The 19,077-nt window shown below is 37.6% G+C and overlaps 1 protein-coding gene across 3 annotated transcripts in view; it reads left to right on the plus strand.

Annotated features, from left to right (window-relative positions):
- The first annotated feature begins 882 nt into the window (after window positions 1-882).
- Window positions 883-19,077, plus strand: part of USP9X_1 (putative ubiquitin carboxyl-terminal hydrolase FAF-X) — a 105,593-nt gene continuing 87,398 nt past the window's right edge. The window contains exons 1-11 of one of the 3 annotated variants that reach the window (XM_051208736.1): window positions 883-1,085; window positions 1,125-1,466; window positions 3,058-3,330; window positions 3,386-3,498; window positions 3,557-3,669; window positions 6,091-6,616; window positions 8,133-8,333; window positions 10,144-10,245; window positions 15,487-15,723; window positions 17,058-17,261; window positions 18,703-18,837. In XM_051208736.1, the coding sequence (XP_051072521.1) occupies window positions 3,069-3,330; window positions 3,386-3,498; window positions 3,557-3,669; window positions 6,091-6,616; window positions 8,133-8,333; window positions 10,144-10,245; window positions 15,487-15,723; window positions 17,058-17,261; window positions 18,703-18,837 (1,893 nt within the window). In that variant the 5' untranslated portion in view covers window positions 883-1,085; window positions 1,125-1,466; window positions 3,058-3,068. Of the gene's footprint in view, window positions 1,086-1,124; window positions 1,467-3,057; window positions 3,336-3,385; window positions 3,499-3,556; window positions 3,670-6,090; window positions 6,617-8,132; window positions 12,853-15,486; window positions 15,724-17,057; window positions 17,262-18,702; window positions 18,838-19,077 lie in introns of those variants that run through there. The other 2 variants (XM_051208737.1, XM_051208738.1) reach the window with 2 other exon arrangements.

Below are 19,077 nucleotides of genomic sequence, written 5' to 3' on the forward strand. Positions count from 1 at the left end.
CAGACGATAACGGACTTACCTTTAACACTTCAAAGTGTAAAGTAGTCCATTTGCGACATGTCGCAGACTACAGTTATAAGTTAGGAAACTCCTCTCTAGTAGTATCTCAAGTCGAAAAAGATTTAGGAGTCCTGGTGCCCCATGATTTAAAGTCTTACGCTTTGACAAAAATGCCTTCCGAGCAAACCATGCATTGGTAACATTGAAGCGCATTTTTGACCAGTTTGACGGAAGAACTTTCCATATAATCTTCAATAGTTTCATCCGTCTTCACTTAGAGTACGGAAATATAGTATTTCCTCCCTCGCTTCAAAAGGATAAGGACACTCTGGAGCGTATCCAACGGCGAGCCACGAAATTAGTTCGGGGACTCAAATTTAAAGATTACGAAGAGCGCCTCCAATCACTCAACCTTAACCATTAGAGTATAGACGTCTTAGAGGTGACATTCTAATGGCTTATAGTATCCTTACCACTTCTAGACATCCTCTCAAACACCTACTTAAGCTTAGTTCGAACACTAACGTAAGGGGTAAGACCCAAAAACAGGACACAACATAGCAGAACGGACTGTAGACACAACTTTTACTCCTTAATAGTTGTCAAATGCTGGAATTCGCTGCCGGACGAGCTAGTCCAAGCAACTTCCCAGGAGTCCGTTAAGAAGCAACTTGATCTATTCTTAAGGACTAAGGATAGTAACACACAATGATTTACCAATTTCTTTTTCCTCTCTTATTGTTAACATACCTAGGTTCCTGCCTGGAGGATTTGGTGATCCCCTGCTACTAGACACGGAAGCCTGTTAAATGAAAGCTTCTTCTATTCCGTCCACAACTATTCGAACCATTTGAATCTGAATGTAAAATCTCGCTACGCCGCGGTTACTTTACATGGGGTTGTTACTTTGAATTAATCCGAGTGGTTAGTTTGGTTCATCGTTCACATTCACAAAGGTCCTTGCTTCATTTTTACTATAAGTGACACAACTGCTAGCCAAATGTTCTTTGAAGGTGTCAGGTTTCATATAGAGCTTGGTAATGATTAGTCCTACAGACCAATTGTTCGGGAGTAAAAGATGATAGGTTGGTTGATGTGTTAAAAATGTTGAAACATATCTTCAGATCAAACTACATATTAAACGATTCGGTTGTTGGTCGGAACCTTTTTCCCCCAGTAATTCACCGCCCTGAGTTACGAATTTTTAGAGCTAGCTGTGTGCCTGATATGAAGAAAGCGGAGCTAGGTCTAAACATTTAACTCGGTGATTAGAAATCGAACACCAAGCTGTAATTTTTATAGTTCAACTTTGGGAAGGACAGAGTACTGCTAGAGTGTTGTCTGTTCTGGTACTTATAATACCCCAAATTTCCTGATTGAACTTTTCGTGAAGGGAGACCTATCCCTACTCTTCTGCTTCATGGTGTCTTTTGGAGGCTAGTTTTTGTCCACATCTTTTAGCTTTGGTAGGTTATAGTAGAGGTTAATATCTATTATTGTCTAGGTTGTGCAACTTTTTCTGCAGATTACATGGATATAATTCACCAGTAACAGTTTTCCCCGAAGCACGAGATCGTCTAAAAGAGACTGTAGGACGTTGGAACGTTCACTTCCATTCTAGTTAAGAATATGTATAGTTACTAAAATGGTGTCTTCGGCATGATTACTGTAATCTAGTCATTAGGATGTAGCCAAATTCCGTAGATGATCTTATTGTTTTGTAATCTAGACGCCTCTTACAATGTTCATCCTAGTGATCTCATATCGACATGGTGATGTAATGTGGAAACGAACAGTTGCATATTTGTGTCGGTGTTACGTTGCTTATGATCAAGTGATACAGTCAGGGACTTTAACCGGCTTTATTTGACGTTCCTGTAATAACTTTGACTTTACACTCATAATATAGTCCTAATTTGTATTTCTACGAAACCATCACTCTCTCCTATCTCCTCTATCAATATTTTAATCCACCCCAACCGAATTATTTGTCTCTGCTTTTCCTAATTAGATTTTATCTTTTCATGTTACGGAATCATTTGTCTTAATTAATAATTTTTTAAATAAACAATCATGCTTTTAATCACTTCATTCTTATTTCCTTAATAAGAGTAACATGTTTGTGCTTTTGTTTTTTGTACTCCTGTTAGAGCTAGGAAATTATTATCACGATTATTGTTAGCAAGCAATCATTTTGAAAAATAAATTTATATTCCTGATTGTACAGCTTTGAAAACGAATTTGCCTAAAAGACTCTTCACTGACCCGATCTTTATTGTTTTTGTGTCTAAGTAGGTGTATTCTGTCTACTTAGTTCATGCAAACTTGTTGGTAGTTGCTTTGTTGTATTATACGTTATTTGTGATCATTCTGTAATTACCATTCAGACAGTTGACTACTTTTCGTTTGCACACGGTAAGGTAGAGCTGTAATAGCTTAGTATAAACCTCATTTTCGATTGCAGGCTTTCGCACACAGTTGTGGCAATCGGATTAATTCTCACGGAGTTACTGTTGTTTAGGAAATCGAGAGTTTGGAAAGCAAATATCTGGCGTTTTAACCGGGTTGGTGGATACGGAGGATCCACGTAGGGGAGTTGTAAAAACCTGATTGCGAACCAATGGTGTACATGATCTCTAGGATCCTAAGGAAACAAACGGCGTATGAATCAACCGTTGGGCAGCCGGCTTCCATGGTAGTGCATCTCCTGACGTTGCTCCACTGCCTTGTGGATCAGACCTTTAGGTCGGAGGCTCAGTTTGCGCCCTAAAAAAAGCACTTACTTCGGTTTGAGCGCACGGGCAGTATCACAGCCCATACACAAACCACGTGACTTGTGTGGTGCATATATATTCGGTGCCCTCTTGTACCAATATTTTTGTTAAAATAAATTAATAGATTAGTGCATAAATATGTAAATAGTCGTTGGCTTAAGCTCATTCATTGCTGAAAAATGGATGCGATTGTGTCGTTTTTTCTAATTTTGAAAATAGTGTTAAGCTACATTTCCCACATTTTTATTCAGTTCTTCTAAAACCTCGGTTTTTTCATTTTTAGTTCAGTTCATCATGAATGTTAATAACAGCAAACAAGATCAACTGTGCAGCGATACTCCATCAGAAAGCTCTCTAAACAATCCTATTTCAGATGTAATAAATACTGAAAATACATGTTCAGCATACCTGAAATCACCATCGCCGACCTTATTTCCAGTGCATGCATTCAACACTTTAAATTCTTTGTTATCGCGACCACATTGGCAAGTACCTGTTCTACCAGATTCACAACTGGAAACTGTACTATTGGCATCAATCAATATGGCTAAACATGGTTTCGTAATCATATTCGTTTGTTTCTAAATATCTTTTTTTTGAAATTTTTTCAGGTGAAGATATTCATTCACAAGATTGTTTACGATTTTATTCAGATGGTTTAATTAGTTCTTTTCAGAAAATATTTCATAATGATGCAGTTACTCGCTGGGATTCACATATCTTAGTATGTATTCATTAATTGCTTTATGTCTACCACCGTTTCCCTTTCTTTTTCAATAAAGCATTTTATTTACGCCAATTCTTTATTGGGTATTGAACTGTGTTCCATAAAAGCAAAATCTGATTGCCCAGCAATATTAGAATTGGAAAGTATCCTATTTGATCCTAATTCACAGTAAGTTCTTGTCTATCTTTTTAAAAACTAAAGTAAAGAGAAAAAGCTCAGTGGTTTTCATATTTGGCCCTAGTTTATTAGTAGTGCAAGTACAAACTTTAATGTAACTTTCTAAGGTAGAATCAAGAAAACTCCAAAAGAACTAAATACCCGTTTTGTCGCAGTTTATGATTCATTGTCAGCGCTCACTCACAGGATCACATCCAGGATGTTTAAGTCTCACAGTGGATACGATGCATTTATACCACGGTCAGAAGCATGTTCGGGATGCGATTCTCTCCCTCGAAATGCAAAATGTTGCTTCAGGATTGGGTTACATCGACACCCGAACTAGTGATAGACAGTGAAGTAGTTGAGTGTGTCGACCGCTTCACTTATCTTGGAAGTCTCATCAGCCCTTGTGGTTTAGTGTGTGACGAAATCTCAGCACGGATACAGAAGGCTCGACTAGCTTTTGCCAAATTGCGTCATTTATGGCGTAGGCGAGATATCCGTCTATCAACCAAAGGACGTGTTTACTGCTCAGCAGTTCGTTCCGTCCTACTTTATGGCAGTGAAACATGGCCGGTAAGAGTAGAGAATATCCGTAGGCTACTAGTATTTGATCATAGGTGTCTTCGAAACATTGCTCGTATATCATGGGACCATCGAGTAAGTAACACAGTTTTTAGGAAACGGGTACTAGGTAAGGATGGCAAATCAGTTGATGAAGTAGTGAAACTTCATCAGTTGAGATGGCTGGGACACGTGTTACGTATGCCCAACGACCGACTGCCCCGACGTGCGATGTTTCCTGGTGTAGGAGTAGGTTGGAAGAAAGCTAGGGGCGGCCAAACCAAAACATGGCACAAGTCCATGAAGTCACTGACAAGTGGACTGAGTCATGTTGGTAGGTGTAGACTATCTGGTTGAGGACCGCAAGATGATAGCAACCGATGGTTAGAGACCCTGAATGACATGGCTGAAAATCGTTTGCAATGGCGCAGGTTTATCCACTCTCTGTGTTCTCCCAAATTCTAATCTTCTGAATTCTTCATGTCCCTTTCTTTTTTCTCTTTCCAAATTTATTCCACTGGATTATACTCCTTGAATAACATCTTCAAACCCTAATTTTTCTGATTACAGCTTATAATTTTACTACATCTAGCACTACGGGATTTGAATAGACAACTGCATCTCTGTGCTAATGTGGTGTGGCAACTCGAACTGATGTACGTACGTACGAAGTTCTATGTTGTTACTGACTGACTGACTGACTGACTGACTGACTGACGGTCAGAATCCATACGTTCATGTTCCCAAGTCAAATTAGTTCGCAACCCAGCACTATCATCACTGGTAATTTATATTCTTCTATCACCATTCTAATGAATTGGTCATGGTTTCCCATTGGAACTTCAGGAATCCATTTCCGATTTATTCTATAGTAACCAAGTGGTTATTTTTAAGACATGGGTTTGCCACTAAGTCTCCATCAAGAGGGTTTGTGGAAATGATTCAATTTAGAGTCAGTTTTCATTCATACATCCTTTTATTAGAACTAATTTGAACTGGTGCAGCATATATATCCTTCGCATACCTGGGAAGCATCATGGATGAACAAGGAGGTTCAGATGCGGACGTAAAGGCGAGGATTGGCAAAGCAAGGGCCGCATTCCTACAATTGAAGAACATATGGAACTCAAAACAACTTTAAACCAATATCAAAGTCACAATCTTCAATACGAACGTCAAGGCAGTTCTACTGTATGGAGCTGAAACTTGGAGTACTACAACAACCACAATAAAGAAAGTACAAGTATTTATAAATAGCTGTCTACGTAAGATACTCAACATCCATTGGCCGGACACCATCAATAACAGCCTTTTGTGGGAGAGAACAAAGCAGCTTCCATCTGAAGAGGAAATTAGGAAAAGACGATGGAAATTAATAGGACATACATTACGCAAACCATCAAACTGTATCACGAGGCAAGCCCTAACTTGGAATCCTGAAGGGAAGCGGAAAAGAGGAAGGCCAAATAACACATCACGTCGGGAAATAGAAGCAGATATGAAAAGGTTGAGTAACAAGTGGAAAGAGCTGGAAAGGATTGCTCAGGACAGGGTTGGATGGAGAATGCTGGTGAGCGGCCTATGCTCCTTCACGAGGAGTAACAGGCGTATGTAAGTAAGTAAGTATACCACTAATCATAGCGAATTTCCTTATGATTGTTTCTTCGTTTTTATTTGATTACTACAATTAAGTTTTATTTTCCTGGTGTTTAGTAGCCTAATAATTTTATATTAAGGGTTTGTATTTTATCGGTTAGTGATGCTCCATACGAGATTGACAATTTCTTAATCAGTATAATATTCATTTTTACTTCACCTTCATTTCCTATTTTACCTTTCTATCTCTCTGTACACTTTTCCATTTAGGTTTCACACACGTAGTATGATTTCCACTAGTGTAACACACGAAATTCGTTATGGTGTTCATAGGAATGTTGTATGCCGATTTGAAGATATTATTAAATTATTGCCACATATATCATTGTCAAACGAAAACGACAGTACGTGTCAACAACAACCAGAACAAGTCGAAGAAGATACTAATCCCATGGAGAATAATGATCTTCTGACACTATACAATACTGTTCAAATAAAGGAATATTCTATTTCTTATGCAAATTATAAGGATGCACCTATTCTAGTGGATTTTATTAATCTATTTGGACGATTCAGTGGATTCGATCGATTGAAAGCACGTTTCCTTGGGTTAGATAACAAGTACCACTGGGATCAGCAACAAACAGATATGTTACAACAGCAGCTACAACAACAATCAAATGATCAGACAGAATTCTTATCACTTGGTCTAATACATGCTTATCTACATCCTTTTGCTTTATGTTCAAATTATTTAAGTGACTCAGTAGTTGAAGAATATTTCAAACCAATAGTGGTAAGTTGTTAAACTAAAGTCACTGGGATATTTATTTATTTTTTGCCCTTATATTACTTGAATGCGTTAATGACTGGACGTCAGTTGGATAACCATAGAAACCAATAGGGGACAACGTTCTACCTGGACATTCCTAAAAAGTGCATATTGTAAAAGAAAAAACTCAAAATTTTATTGACAACAATACAGTGAATAATACAAGAATATTTATAGAGGATGTCCAGTATCCTTGGACTTTGACCTAGTAAATATGCGGGGTTTAATGTATCGGATTCGATCTTAAAAAATTTAGAACCTTCCTCAGGCGTTGTACCATAATATTGCTCTTAGATTGTTATTTATAAAGGAAACGTTTCTAAAAAAACTCTGAAGATTCATTTTCACCTTTATTAAGACTGTATTTTTCTCGAAAAAAGGTGAGGAAATCAGTGTAGAACAATTCCTAAAAAAATTTATTTAGATTGTTAATCAAGGTATTGGTCAGTGTGTGGATGTTATCACTGATCACTGGTACGACCGAAAGTGGGGAGAGCCACTCTCTCGAAATGCTCTCACATGACCACGTGCATGCAACCACTGTAAGAGAAGTCGTACACACTGCATTCTCGCGGAATTACTGTTTACAAGATGGAGAGGACGAAAAGCGAATGTCCGGTGCTTTAACTGGGTTGGTGGATACGGAGGACCCACCTAGGGGAGTTAAAAAACCGTGATTCCAAATTAATGGTGCACATGGACTCAGTCGGTCAGTCAGTCAGTAACAACATAGAACTTCGTACGTACGTACATCAGTTCGAGTTGCCACACCACATTAGCACAGAGATGCAGTTGTCTATTCAAATCCCGTAGTGCTAGATGTAGTAAAATTATAAGCTGTAATCAGAAAAATTAGGGTTTGAAGATGTTATTCAAGGAGTATAATCCAGTGGAATAAATTTGGAAAGAGAAAAAAGAAAGGGACATGAAGAATTCAGAAGATTAGAATTTGGGAGAACACAGAGAGTGGATAAACCTGCGCCATTGCAAACGATTTTCAGCCATGTCATTCAGGGTCTCTAACCATCGGTTGCTATCATCTTGCGGTCCTCAACCAGATAGTCTACACCTACCAATATGACTCAGTCTACTTGTCAGTGACTTCATGGACTTGTGCTATGTTTTGGTCTGGACTACAGGATCCTGAGGGATCAAATGGCGTATGAACCAATTGTTGGGCACTAGCAACCATGGTAGTGCATCTTCTGACGTTGCTCCACTGCCTTGTGGATCAGATCTTTAGGTCAAAGGCTCGGGTTGTGGCCTCCTAAGAAAACCACCTGATTTGGTTCGGGCACCCGGACAGTATCCCAGCCCTCAGATAAACCGAATGACTTATGTTGTACATATCTATTTGGTGCCTCCTTGTACCAATGTTTATGTTTAAATAAAATAAAATGAAAAAATGGATTTGGATTATTTTCACCCTTTTGATTAATTTATTATTATTATTAATATTATTGAAATTTTTATTTAACAGACTCTTATTGTCAATTATTTGTCTCATTTAACTGATGATCAAATTAAACGTGAAACTAAAAAGGAACTTCGTAAAGATGATTTCATCACTAGTTTGAAACTGTCTTTATGTACATTAATAAAACGTATTCCATCATCAACGGAAGATGATATTGAGACAATTGAATTACTCAGTCTTAATTTAATCTATCGTTTCTTTCAGGTAAGTTGAGTAAGTCGGTGTTGTTTATAGAAAGTTTTTTAAAATTAATTTTTGTTCACAATTATTACAAGGTATATAGTAGATAAGAAATATTTGGATCTTTTTATTATGAATGCAAGCAGTGTATTTCACTTGATATTAACTCATAAGATGTTTCCAACTGTAAAATCATACATAACTTAGTTGTATGAATTTAACTGGTCTTGTAAAGGTCTCACATAACTTGGAGGTAATATCCATCACGACATGATATCGACTAAAGGAAAACTATGGAAATAAAAGACGGTACTATACTAAAAACTAGCTAAAATCTAGAATGTGAATGATTACATTTTAACTATTTGGCTAAAAAGTATTGTAATCCCTACGACAACCCAAGGTTCTGGTTTCAAATTGTTGCTATGGTGGTGATTGCATATTGCTGCGTCACTTTTTTGCCTAGTACATCCGCATTCTCTCGCTTATTCTGATCGTCAGCTCATTGTCTGGATAACTGCTGATAAACTGAATTAGAAAAACTCGTCTATGCGCACAATTTTAGCAAAATGTGAAATATCGAACCATTTGAAGACTATGGCTTTTTAAGGATCTCCATGGGTTATTATGAGGAATGGAGACAAAGATGTAGACAAGTATTTCGTCATATATGAAGAGTGTTTTGGGATTCATAAGGACTGATGTACCTTGGATTTTGTAAAATAAGTTATATCTGTACAAAGTATGTATATAATCGTTTTTTCTCCTCTGTCTCACCCTACATGATAAATGATCACCATAAAATGTTTCCGCACATTTTTGTAGGAAAAGAATTACATTGATTGAAAGAAAGCTTTTATACATACTCAATGTTCTTTCCCATTTCTACTTATTTATTTTTCTAGTTGTAGAATGTTCTCTACCGAGTTTCTCGTGAATCTAAATTGAAATTGACAGCGTAGGTCAACACTACTCTAAATTGTTTACCACACATTTTCGTAGGAAATAAACATCAGTGCCAATGACTGCAACCTGTCATTGTATAATTTTGGAAAATATTTGTTGAAAATCCATGCCAGAGTATAACTAGTTTTCGGTAATTTCGTTGCTTATATCAGTTTGAAATGAAAATTATTCTGTAGAACTCTCATGACCTGGGGTTTGATTGGTTCAGTCATTGTTATGTTCCTAACTCTCAATCAATTAGCTATTCAGTGGGAGACAACTAAGACTGTTTGTGCTTTATTTGACAGCTGAATAACAACATTTATAACTCATGTAAATTTATTGGTTTCTAGACTGAACGGGATATTGTGGGCGGCAATCTTAGCTAAATAAATAATCCACTTTATCCTATGGTCTTGAGTCAATATGTGATCTGTTTGACTTTGACAAACATATCAAGAATATACTAAGCTTCCATAAAATACTGTAACTTCGTGGTGATTATATGTTCACTAATGACTAGCGTCCAATTTAGTGTCATTGAACTATAGAAATATTGAAGGGTTGAATTGTTTACACACCCACCGTTCTGAGATTATCACTTTCATTGAAAATTCATTGTTCAGTTGTTAGAATTTGCAAGAGTGTCACTCACGAAAGGACAAAAACAAATACTTCCTCTTATCAGAAGATCTCAGTGAATATATTATATAGTAGTATATACATTCAAAAGGGTTTAGTCCAGAAAATACTTGAAAAAATTTCATAGTATGTATGACATGCTTTAATCGTTGAATAACCAAACTTTTGAAAGTTTTGTATACTTACTGATGAATGGTAATTATTTGATTCATGTTAAAACAAAAAGGAAACTATTCTGCTTTTACAGCTATCTTCTTTCAATGGGAAAATGAACACACTGAACGAATTAATTCGTCTATTACCTAATACTAATTCATTACGAGTTGGTCAGTGGATTACAGATATTAAGGTAAATTATTATTTAAGTGGTTATTATTTTGGAGAAATGACTTGTATGATCATATTTCAGTTACTACATCTACTGTTCTGGGATTTACCCAGACAGTTTTATCTAGCTGTGTCAATAGGGTATGCTAATTTGAACTGATGTTCAGATTTGCCAAGTCCTACGTTACGTATGACTAATTGATTGGTTCCAGTTATCACATTTCATTAGTTTATATAAGCACTTCAGTTTTTTTTTGAACAATCGTATGCGGCCTTCCCAACCACTCGTTGGGAATTTCTTACTTATGCGCACAAATTTTGGATTCTGTCAAGAACACACATTTAATCGCACGTGCTGCTGGACCAGTGCAATATCTTACTAAGCAAGTAAATTCCGCTTCATCTGTTAATCATTTGGCAATAACTTCTCGAGTTCTTAAGTAAACTCGCGATAGTTTGCATTACTTACTTACTTACGCCTGTTACTCCTAATGGAGCATAAGCCGCCGACCAGCATTCTCCAACCCACTCTGTCCTGGGTCTTCTTTTCTAGTTCCATCCAATTCTTGTTCATTTTTCTCATGTCTATTTCCATTTCCCGGCGCAATGTGTTCTTTGGTCTTCCTCTTTTCCTTTGGCCTTCAGGATTCCATGTGAGGTCTTGTCTTGTGACGCACTTGGGTGCTTTCCTCAATGTGTGTCCTATCCACTTCCAGCACTTCTTCCTGATTTCTTCCTCCGCTGGGATCTGATTTGTTCTTTCCCACAGTTGGTTATTGCTAATAGTGTCCGGCCAACGGATCTGAAGTATTTTGCGTAGACAACTGTTAATAAACACCTGTATCTTCTGGATGATGGATTTCGTAGTTCTCCAGGTTTCCGCCCCATACAGTAGAACTGTCTTGACATTTGTATTGAAAATCCTGACCATGGTGTTGGTTGACAGCTGCTTTGAGTTCCAGATGTTCTTCAGTTGTAAATATGCTGCTCTTGCTTTGCCGATCCGCGCTTTTACACCTGCATCAGACCCACCCTGTTCATCAATGATCCTGCCCAAATATGTAAAGGATTTTACATCTCCAAAATCTTCTCCGTCAATTGTGACTGGATTGGTGCATGCTGTGTTGTATCGGAGAATCTGGCTTTTCTCTTTGTGTATATTGAGACCTACTGCTGCTGAGGCTGCTACTACACTGGTGGTCTTCTCCTGCATTTGTTGTTGTGTTTGGGATAGGAGAGCCAGATCATCTGCAAAGTCTAGATCGTCCAACTGCATACTAGATGTCCACTGTATCCCGCGTTTCCCTTCAGATGTTGACGTCTTCATGATCCATTCGATCTCCAGGAGAAAGAGAAAGGGTGAGAGTAAGCAACCTTGCCTAACACCGGTCTTCACTTCGAACGACTTTGTCAACTGTCCTCCATGCACAATTTTGCAGTTTAATCCATCATATGAGTTCTGTATGATATTGACTATCTTCTGAGGCACGCCGTAGTGTCGAAGAAGTTTCCATAGTGTTGTTCTGCCCACGCTATCAAATGCCTTTTCGTAGTCAATGAAGTTGATGTAGAGTGATGAATTCCATTCAATTGATTGTTCCACAATTATCCGTAGAGTTGCGATTTGGTCTGTACACGATCTATCCTTACGGAATCCTGCCTGTTGGTCACGAAGTTGTGCGTCTACGCAGTCCTTCATCCTGTTTAACAATACCCTGTTGAAGACTTTTCCCGGTATTGAGAGAAGAGTGATGCCCCTGAAGTTATCACACTTGCTGAGATAGCCTTTCTTTGGTATTTTGATCAGAAGTCTTTCTTTCCAGTCTGTTGGTACTTGTTCCTCATCCCAAATCTTATTGAAGAGAATGTGGAGTATCCTTGCAGTTGCCGCTACGTCTGCTTTTAGTGCCTCTGCTGGGATGTTGTCTGGTCCTGCTGCTTTGCCACTCTTGATTTGCCTGATGGCCATGCTGATTTCTTCAATTGTTGGTGGGCCAACATTGATTGGGAGGTCCGTGGGTGCTGCTTCGATGTTGGGTGGGTTCAGTGGAGCTGGTCGATTCAAGAGTTCTTTGAAGTGTTCTACCCACCTGTTTCGTTGTTCTTCTATGTTGGTGATTACCTTGCCTTCTTTGTTTTTCACTGGTCGTTCTGGTTTACGGTGATTTGTTATGTCATACAATTGTCTCATGTTTCCTTCTCTTGCAGCCTTTTCCGCCGTCATTGCTAAATCTTCCACATATTCACGTTTGTCGGTTCTGGTGCTCCTCTTCATCTGCTTGTTTACTTCTGTGTATTCAGCTTGTGCCTTGGCTTTTTCTGCTCTTGTTCGACTGGTATTGATTGCTGCCTTCTTGTTCCTCCTTTCTTGAATCTTATCCAGTGTATCAACAGTGATCCATTCTTTGTGATGGTGCTTCTTGTGACCCAGAACCTCATGACATGTTGAAGTGATTGCCTCTTTGATTCCCTTCCAGTTGCTTTCCACAGTAGTTCCTTCTCCATTGAGTAGATAATGAAGGACCTGGAACTTGTTGCTGAGGTCTATCTTAAATTTGTTGAGTTTGTCAGTATCCTGAAGAAAGGCCGTATTGAACTTTTGTGATATTGTCCACCCCTTGTTGTCCAGTACTTATTGAGTTTCAATTTCATCTTGGCGACCAGCAAGTGATAATCTGATGCTATATCAGCTCCTCTCTTGGTTCTCACGTCCTCTATAGTCCTCCTGAACGTTTTGTTGATGCAAATATGGTCGATTTGGTTTTGTGTAGTGTGATCCGTTGAAGTCCATGTGGTTTTGTGAATGCGCTTATGTGGGAATATGGTGCCGCCTATGACCAGTTTATTGAAGGCACATAGTTTTGCAAATCTCTCACCATTTTCGTTCCTTTCTCCCAGTCCGTGTCGTTTTATGATGTCCTCATATCCGGTGTTGTCCATTCCAACCCTGGCATTTAAATCGCCCATCAGAATGGTCAGGTCCTTTGTTGGGTACTTCTCAACGATTGACTGCAGCCTATTGTAGAATTGATCTTTATCGTCTTCATTGTAGTCGTTGGTAGGCGCATAGCATTGGATGATGTTCATTGAAATGCCCTCTTTCTTTGTTTTGAAGGAGGCTTTGATGATCCTTGATCCATGAGATTCCCATCCTATAAGTGCATTTTGTGTTTGTTTGGACAGCATCAATTCAACTCCTTGTGTATGTGAGTGAGGCATTTTCTTCATCATGGCCGAAGTATAACAGAAGCTCCCCTGAAGTTAGTCGTTGTTGTCCAACTTGTGTCCAATGTGTTTCACTGATCCCAAGTACCTCTAGGTTGTATCTCCTCATTTCTGCAGCAATTTGGAAGACTCTCCCGGTGTCCCACATTATACGAGTATTTCATGTACCTAAATAAATGGTTGCTCTGGTTGTCAGAAGGGGCATCGGCCTCGTAACTTCCGAAGGAATTCGGCTTTCATCATGAGGCGTCATAATTCTTCTAAACGAAGACCTTCTGACTCCCAGGGCAGAGTTCAAAATGTTTGAATATTTTTCTTCTGGTTAGCGTTTTTTTACTGAGTTAGTTTTCTAAGGGATGGGGTCGGTAACCCTAGTTTGCATAGTTACCGCTAAAGCGTTTGGCTACTTTTTCGGGAAGTTTGAAGAACTATCTATCTTGATTAACTAGCGGATTTAAATTATTATTTTTTCTTTGAACATATAAATATTGGTACAAGAGGGCACCAAATATATATGCGCCCCACAAAACAATGAGAATGAGAAGAGAAAAAAGAAGGTAAGAAGGATAAAAGAAAAAGAACAATAACGACCGGATTAGTGTAAGGTAGTGTAATAATAATAATAATAATAATAATAATAATAATAATAATAATAATAATAATGGGGGAAACGGAAAGGTGCAACCAGGAGAAATCTTTCAGTTAAGGACGATACAACAACTTTTATGAAGAAAGTAAAAGAAGGTTACAACAGGATCGCCACTGACTTCTATTCTTAGACCTATCTGATAACGTCTCTAGCCACTGTGTCGCACCACCTCTCGGACCCCAGCCAGGGAGTCGTGAAGGACCAACAGAAGTCAGCCCTTTGCAGCTTCCTTTCATACCTTGACACCATGTCATACACTGACCACCTCTCCTCTTTTTCCAACCAGTCCCAGAGTCGACAAATAATGCACGACGTGGAATTCTGTAGGACGACATTCGTAGAATATGTCCAAGCCACCGAAGTTGATTTTTCAAGATGGTGACACCAATTGGATTATCGTATCTGCACTCGAACACACGATGCCGAACCTCTGCATTACTGACATGGTGTTGTCACTGGATGTCAGCAATCCTTCGGAGACAACGGTGATCAAACACGGAGAGTCGTCTAACATCCTCAACTCGGACAGGTCAAGTTTCACAAGTTTAGAGCAGAACTGCTCTCACCGATGCGTTATAGATCCGACCTTTTACATCCAGACTGACATCGCAAGAATATTTGACTTTCAATCGTTACAGCTGTTGGTTAAAACTCTTTTTATTTTAATATTTTCAAACGGCTGGATAGTTGGTACTTAGAAAAGTATTTGACTCCAATTTGAGTTGAAAATGTTGCTATTGGTTACTAGGTTACGTAAAAAAGTTCTCAATAAACGTAGACAATGTACATTTTCACTGTACCACTAAAGTCTCTTGACTTATTTGAAAAAAGTATATTCTCGTGTTCGCGCGCAAGATCGTGGATGTGCACGTGTGAGCAGTCCCACAATGGAACGAAACAACCGTCCAGTGCTTTCAGGTTTTCAAAGGTGGTCTAACATCAATCAGTTCATGATCTCAATAAAAACAATTTGGTAATCTCCACAACCTTATTCAAACATATCGAATAGGCAAATCGGTCTCTTCAAACTTGATAAATTTATCACCAAGTATATAAAATTAATTTTAAACAAAATTTTATAGTGAACGGTATGTTAGTTGATGAAGTGTTCACCTTTTAGACATTTAGGGTAGATCTTCGAACTCAGCTTTGATTACTACTATATTCACAGTCGTATATTATCATCAACCTTCACACACAAACACACACACAGAGAGAAACAAACAATGGGGCTTAAATTTGAGTAGATATACAAACCTGTAGATAGTGAATGATGTTGCATTAACTAGCAGTAATAATGTTTCACATTATAAAACACTCGATATTACTCCTCAATATTTGATGTTGTCGTTTTATCCTATTACTCTCTCTCTTTCTCTTCATCTACAGTTATTAAAATTATTACTTCGTGAAAATTTGCATCAATTACAATATGTGGAAAAAGTTGAAGAGATAATACGTTTTATGATTAGAAAATTATTATTAACATCAGATGATTTAGATATTATATGGGAATCACAAATTGGTAAACATGAAACTATCATTAAAAATATATTCAATATGTTAACTCGTTTAGCATTGGAATTTTCAATGAATCAATTAAATTATTTATTTAATTGTTTTAAGGTAGTTTTTTGTTGTTTTATTATTCTAAATGAATTTATGAGAATTTTTTAAAATTATTACTTTATTTTTCCCGAATTCTATGTAAGGACTGTAATACTCATTACTGTCTAGTTCCTCCCCCGACTGTTGTTGCTACCTTGATGTGGTGGTCGGGCTTACCTATCGTGATGAACCGATCGAGCTATACTGGCTGAAACAATCGTTCCTCAAGGTCCTAACATGTCAGACAGGTCGGTTGAAGAGCGATAAGACTAAAAGCAATAAACCCAAGGTCCGAAGGCGAAGTCGTACTGCTGACTGTACAGAGGTGTGACGGCAATAAGGTGCTTCCTTCAGACAACCAGCATAACAGTGATACTGCCTTCCCACAAGGAGGAGTGGGGTTAGAAAAGGTCGACCCTAAAAATGCACACCTCGCCTTATTCCACGGATATCCGTCTCCGGCAGTAAGGTCTCCACAAGTATGAAGATAGCACGAAAACTACTCACAAAACGGTCGTATGTGACCGACCTCAAGCAGTTGTCCCTTGGGCACTGCGGTCACGCTCTCACTTCATTAAGACCACTTCTAATCCAATTTCCTTTCCAGGTACCTCCAGAAGAACCCTTCCACGGTGTGGGCAACCAGGGAGTGATAACCACCTTCATACTTCTAACAGCACCCAATACCACTTTATTCATAATCAACCTTTTCACTGAATGTTTAGTTCTGATTTATATGAATGATCTGCTGTCGAGGTTATCTTTTGATTATCTGGATGTAAATGTACAAAGTGCATATAAAAAGTTGTTTAGTATTTGTAGGTTTGGTGATGAATTCTTATTGTCGATTGTACTATTGAGATGTGATGGCAGTAAGATGTTTCTGGCGAATAGCTAATATCTTCATTATTACTGTCTTTCTACTGCGAAAGAAGTGATTAGAAAGGTCCGATCTAAAAGTAGCTATTATATCACTTTGCTCCACAGATTTCTGGAGTTAACAATAAGGATTCCTCTGTCACGCGTCCAGCTTGACAAAACCATCACTATTAATCTTTTTTTTTCTAGGTTCGTTGAACAGTTATATATTTTAGCAGCGTATGTAAGTAAAAAGTGCCAGCAGCCCATTTTCTTCTAAAAGTGCTCGAATCAAGGTCAGGAGTACGGGTCACCAAGCAACCAATAACGCTTCTATTCTGTTCATTGTGCCAATTAACAATTTAATATTTAAATTATATTTGTAACAAAGTCATGCAAGTCGATTAGTCATACCAAATTATATCATTTTCAATATTCATTGTAAATTTGATACCTAACTCAAGTATTCTTTTGACTTTTCATATATATTATAGCAAAGTTGGAAAAAAGCAACAAAACGTCAACGTGAACGTTTAATTGATTTGATTACAATGTTAGCTGAACAAGATACCGATGGTATGATGATGCAAAAAACATTAGATCTTCTATGGGATTGGGCTATCAGTTTGAAATTTTCTACTGATTTAATGAATGCTTCACTTAAATCACATGCAAAAATTCTTAGTTGTAATAATAAGGTAAATGAGTGTTATATCCTGCTTTTTCCCTTTATTTTTAATTATAATTAATAAATAATAATACAATGCTAAGTTCATTGTGTATTTGACCAAACAATCAGTGCTATTCTTTTACTTTTTTTCCACACTAATTTCAAATGGGCGGTGTGAGGAGGGTTAGTATCACGTTAGATTGTTAGAGCCTTGAAATAAAGATTCTGAATATTACGAGTACAGCAGAGTGATGGATCATTCCGATATTCCTCGATTGCTCAAGTTAGCTAGTGAGGTTTCCCTCACTACCCAACAACGCCTTAGGGGAGGCTTTTGGTCGAATTTTACCGCCTTATTATCATGTTACCATATTATTTTCAGTTAAATTGTATTAATTTATTATAGTTATTGTTTTCTCATATTCTTTAGTGATAATGATTATTTCCAGAGAAAAAAAGTTTTGTATTCAAATTGATCTTCACCAGTCTGTTTCAGTTTTTCTTTTTCAGTAGCAAGAATGAAATGTATTATAAATCGAAATTTGTTGTAGGATTTCAGTTTTTCTATCATACGTTACATTCATTATTTTAACTGTTGAAATTTTTTTATGTCTGGTATACAAATTGAACACATTTCCGATTTAGACTTTCTAGAAGGTTACACACTAATCTATGACTTGCAAATATAAAACGAAATAAACAAGCGGAAATCCGGTTGAATTTGTGATTCTGGTAGAGTTTTGTCCTATGATGGTTTAGTCGTGGGGCTTTCACCATCACAAACGTCCGGTCCAAGTGAAGTACTCGAACCTCTTCACATATGATCTACAGCTTGTCATGTTAATCTCGATTCTGATTGGTTATTGTTTACCTTTAACCTGTCGTTGTCTACCTCTTTATTTTGATTGTATCTCCCTTTGATCTGCTTGTCGGTGCTATATTTGCCCATAATTTTCTTGATTGGTTGATAAATTGAATCGATTTCTATGTGTTTGTTGACTGCTCACTGAACTGTGTGCCAAGCATCTGTAAAATACTTTGGTGTTTTTCTTATTCCCTCTATCCGGGATTTCAACATTTTTTTCCCTCGAATGTGTCCATGATTGTTTATGAACATCGATGCAAGCGAAGATATATCGTGGCGTCTGATCGCTAATCAATGTTCATTCATGCGAAGATGAGGAAGGGATCTACTTTGTCCTTTGTAGTGTTTTTTGCATTTAGAACAGTTTATATATTTATATTTGTCTACAAGATAAAAAACAATAACCAATCAAGATCAAGGTCGACAAAACGGTTTATCAGTCATATATGGATGAATGATGCTGATCAGAAGGATAATGAAGGCTTGATGATTAGGTCATCCAGTTCAGAAAACGCAATTCCACCGAAAGATGTTCTTTTTTACATTTTACCTGATAAAAATTATCATATTTTTCTCATTATATTTATCTGTTTCATTTCGGCAGCCATTCGTATGTCAACTTCGGAGTGTTTGGCTTGGGAAGCTTGCAAGTTATTTGAAAATTGAACCAAACAGCGATGAAGGTTGTTTATTACCTGCTGCAAAACAATTTATTGAAATTGCCAACCTTTACAACACGGTAATTTTATTCCTCTAATCATTGATTTGATTCGTCTATTTTGGTTTGATTGTATACTTTACTCCCCGTCCCAATAATCTTTTTTTATAGAAAGCGACTTGTTGTTTTAACATATAACCTGGTTACATCAAAACTGCTAGTTGTCAACCTGTTCAACTGATCAAGTCAGTACATTACATCGAAAACGCTAAATATATATTGTAAAGTTAAGCGACCAAAAGTTTAGTATTGTTTCTGGTA

Source organism: Schistosoma haematobium, chromosome ZW, assembly GCF_000699445.3.
Source record: "Schistosoma haematobium chromosome ZW, whole genome shotgun sequence".
NCBI lineage: Eukaryota > Metazoa > Platyhelminthes > Trematoda > Strigeidida > Schistosomatidae > Schistosoma > Schistosoma haematobium.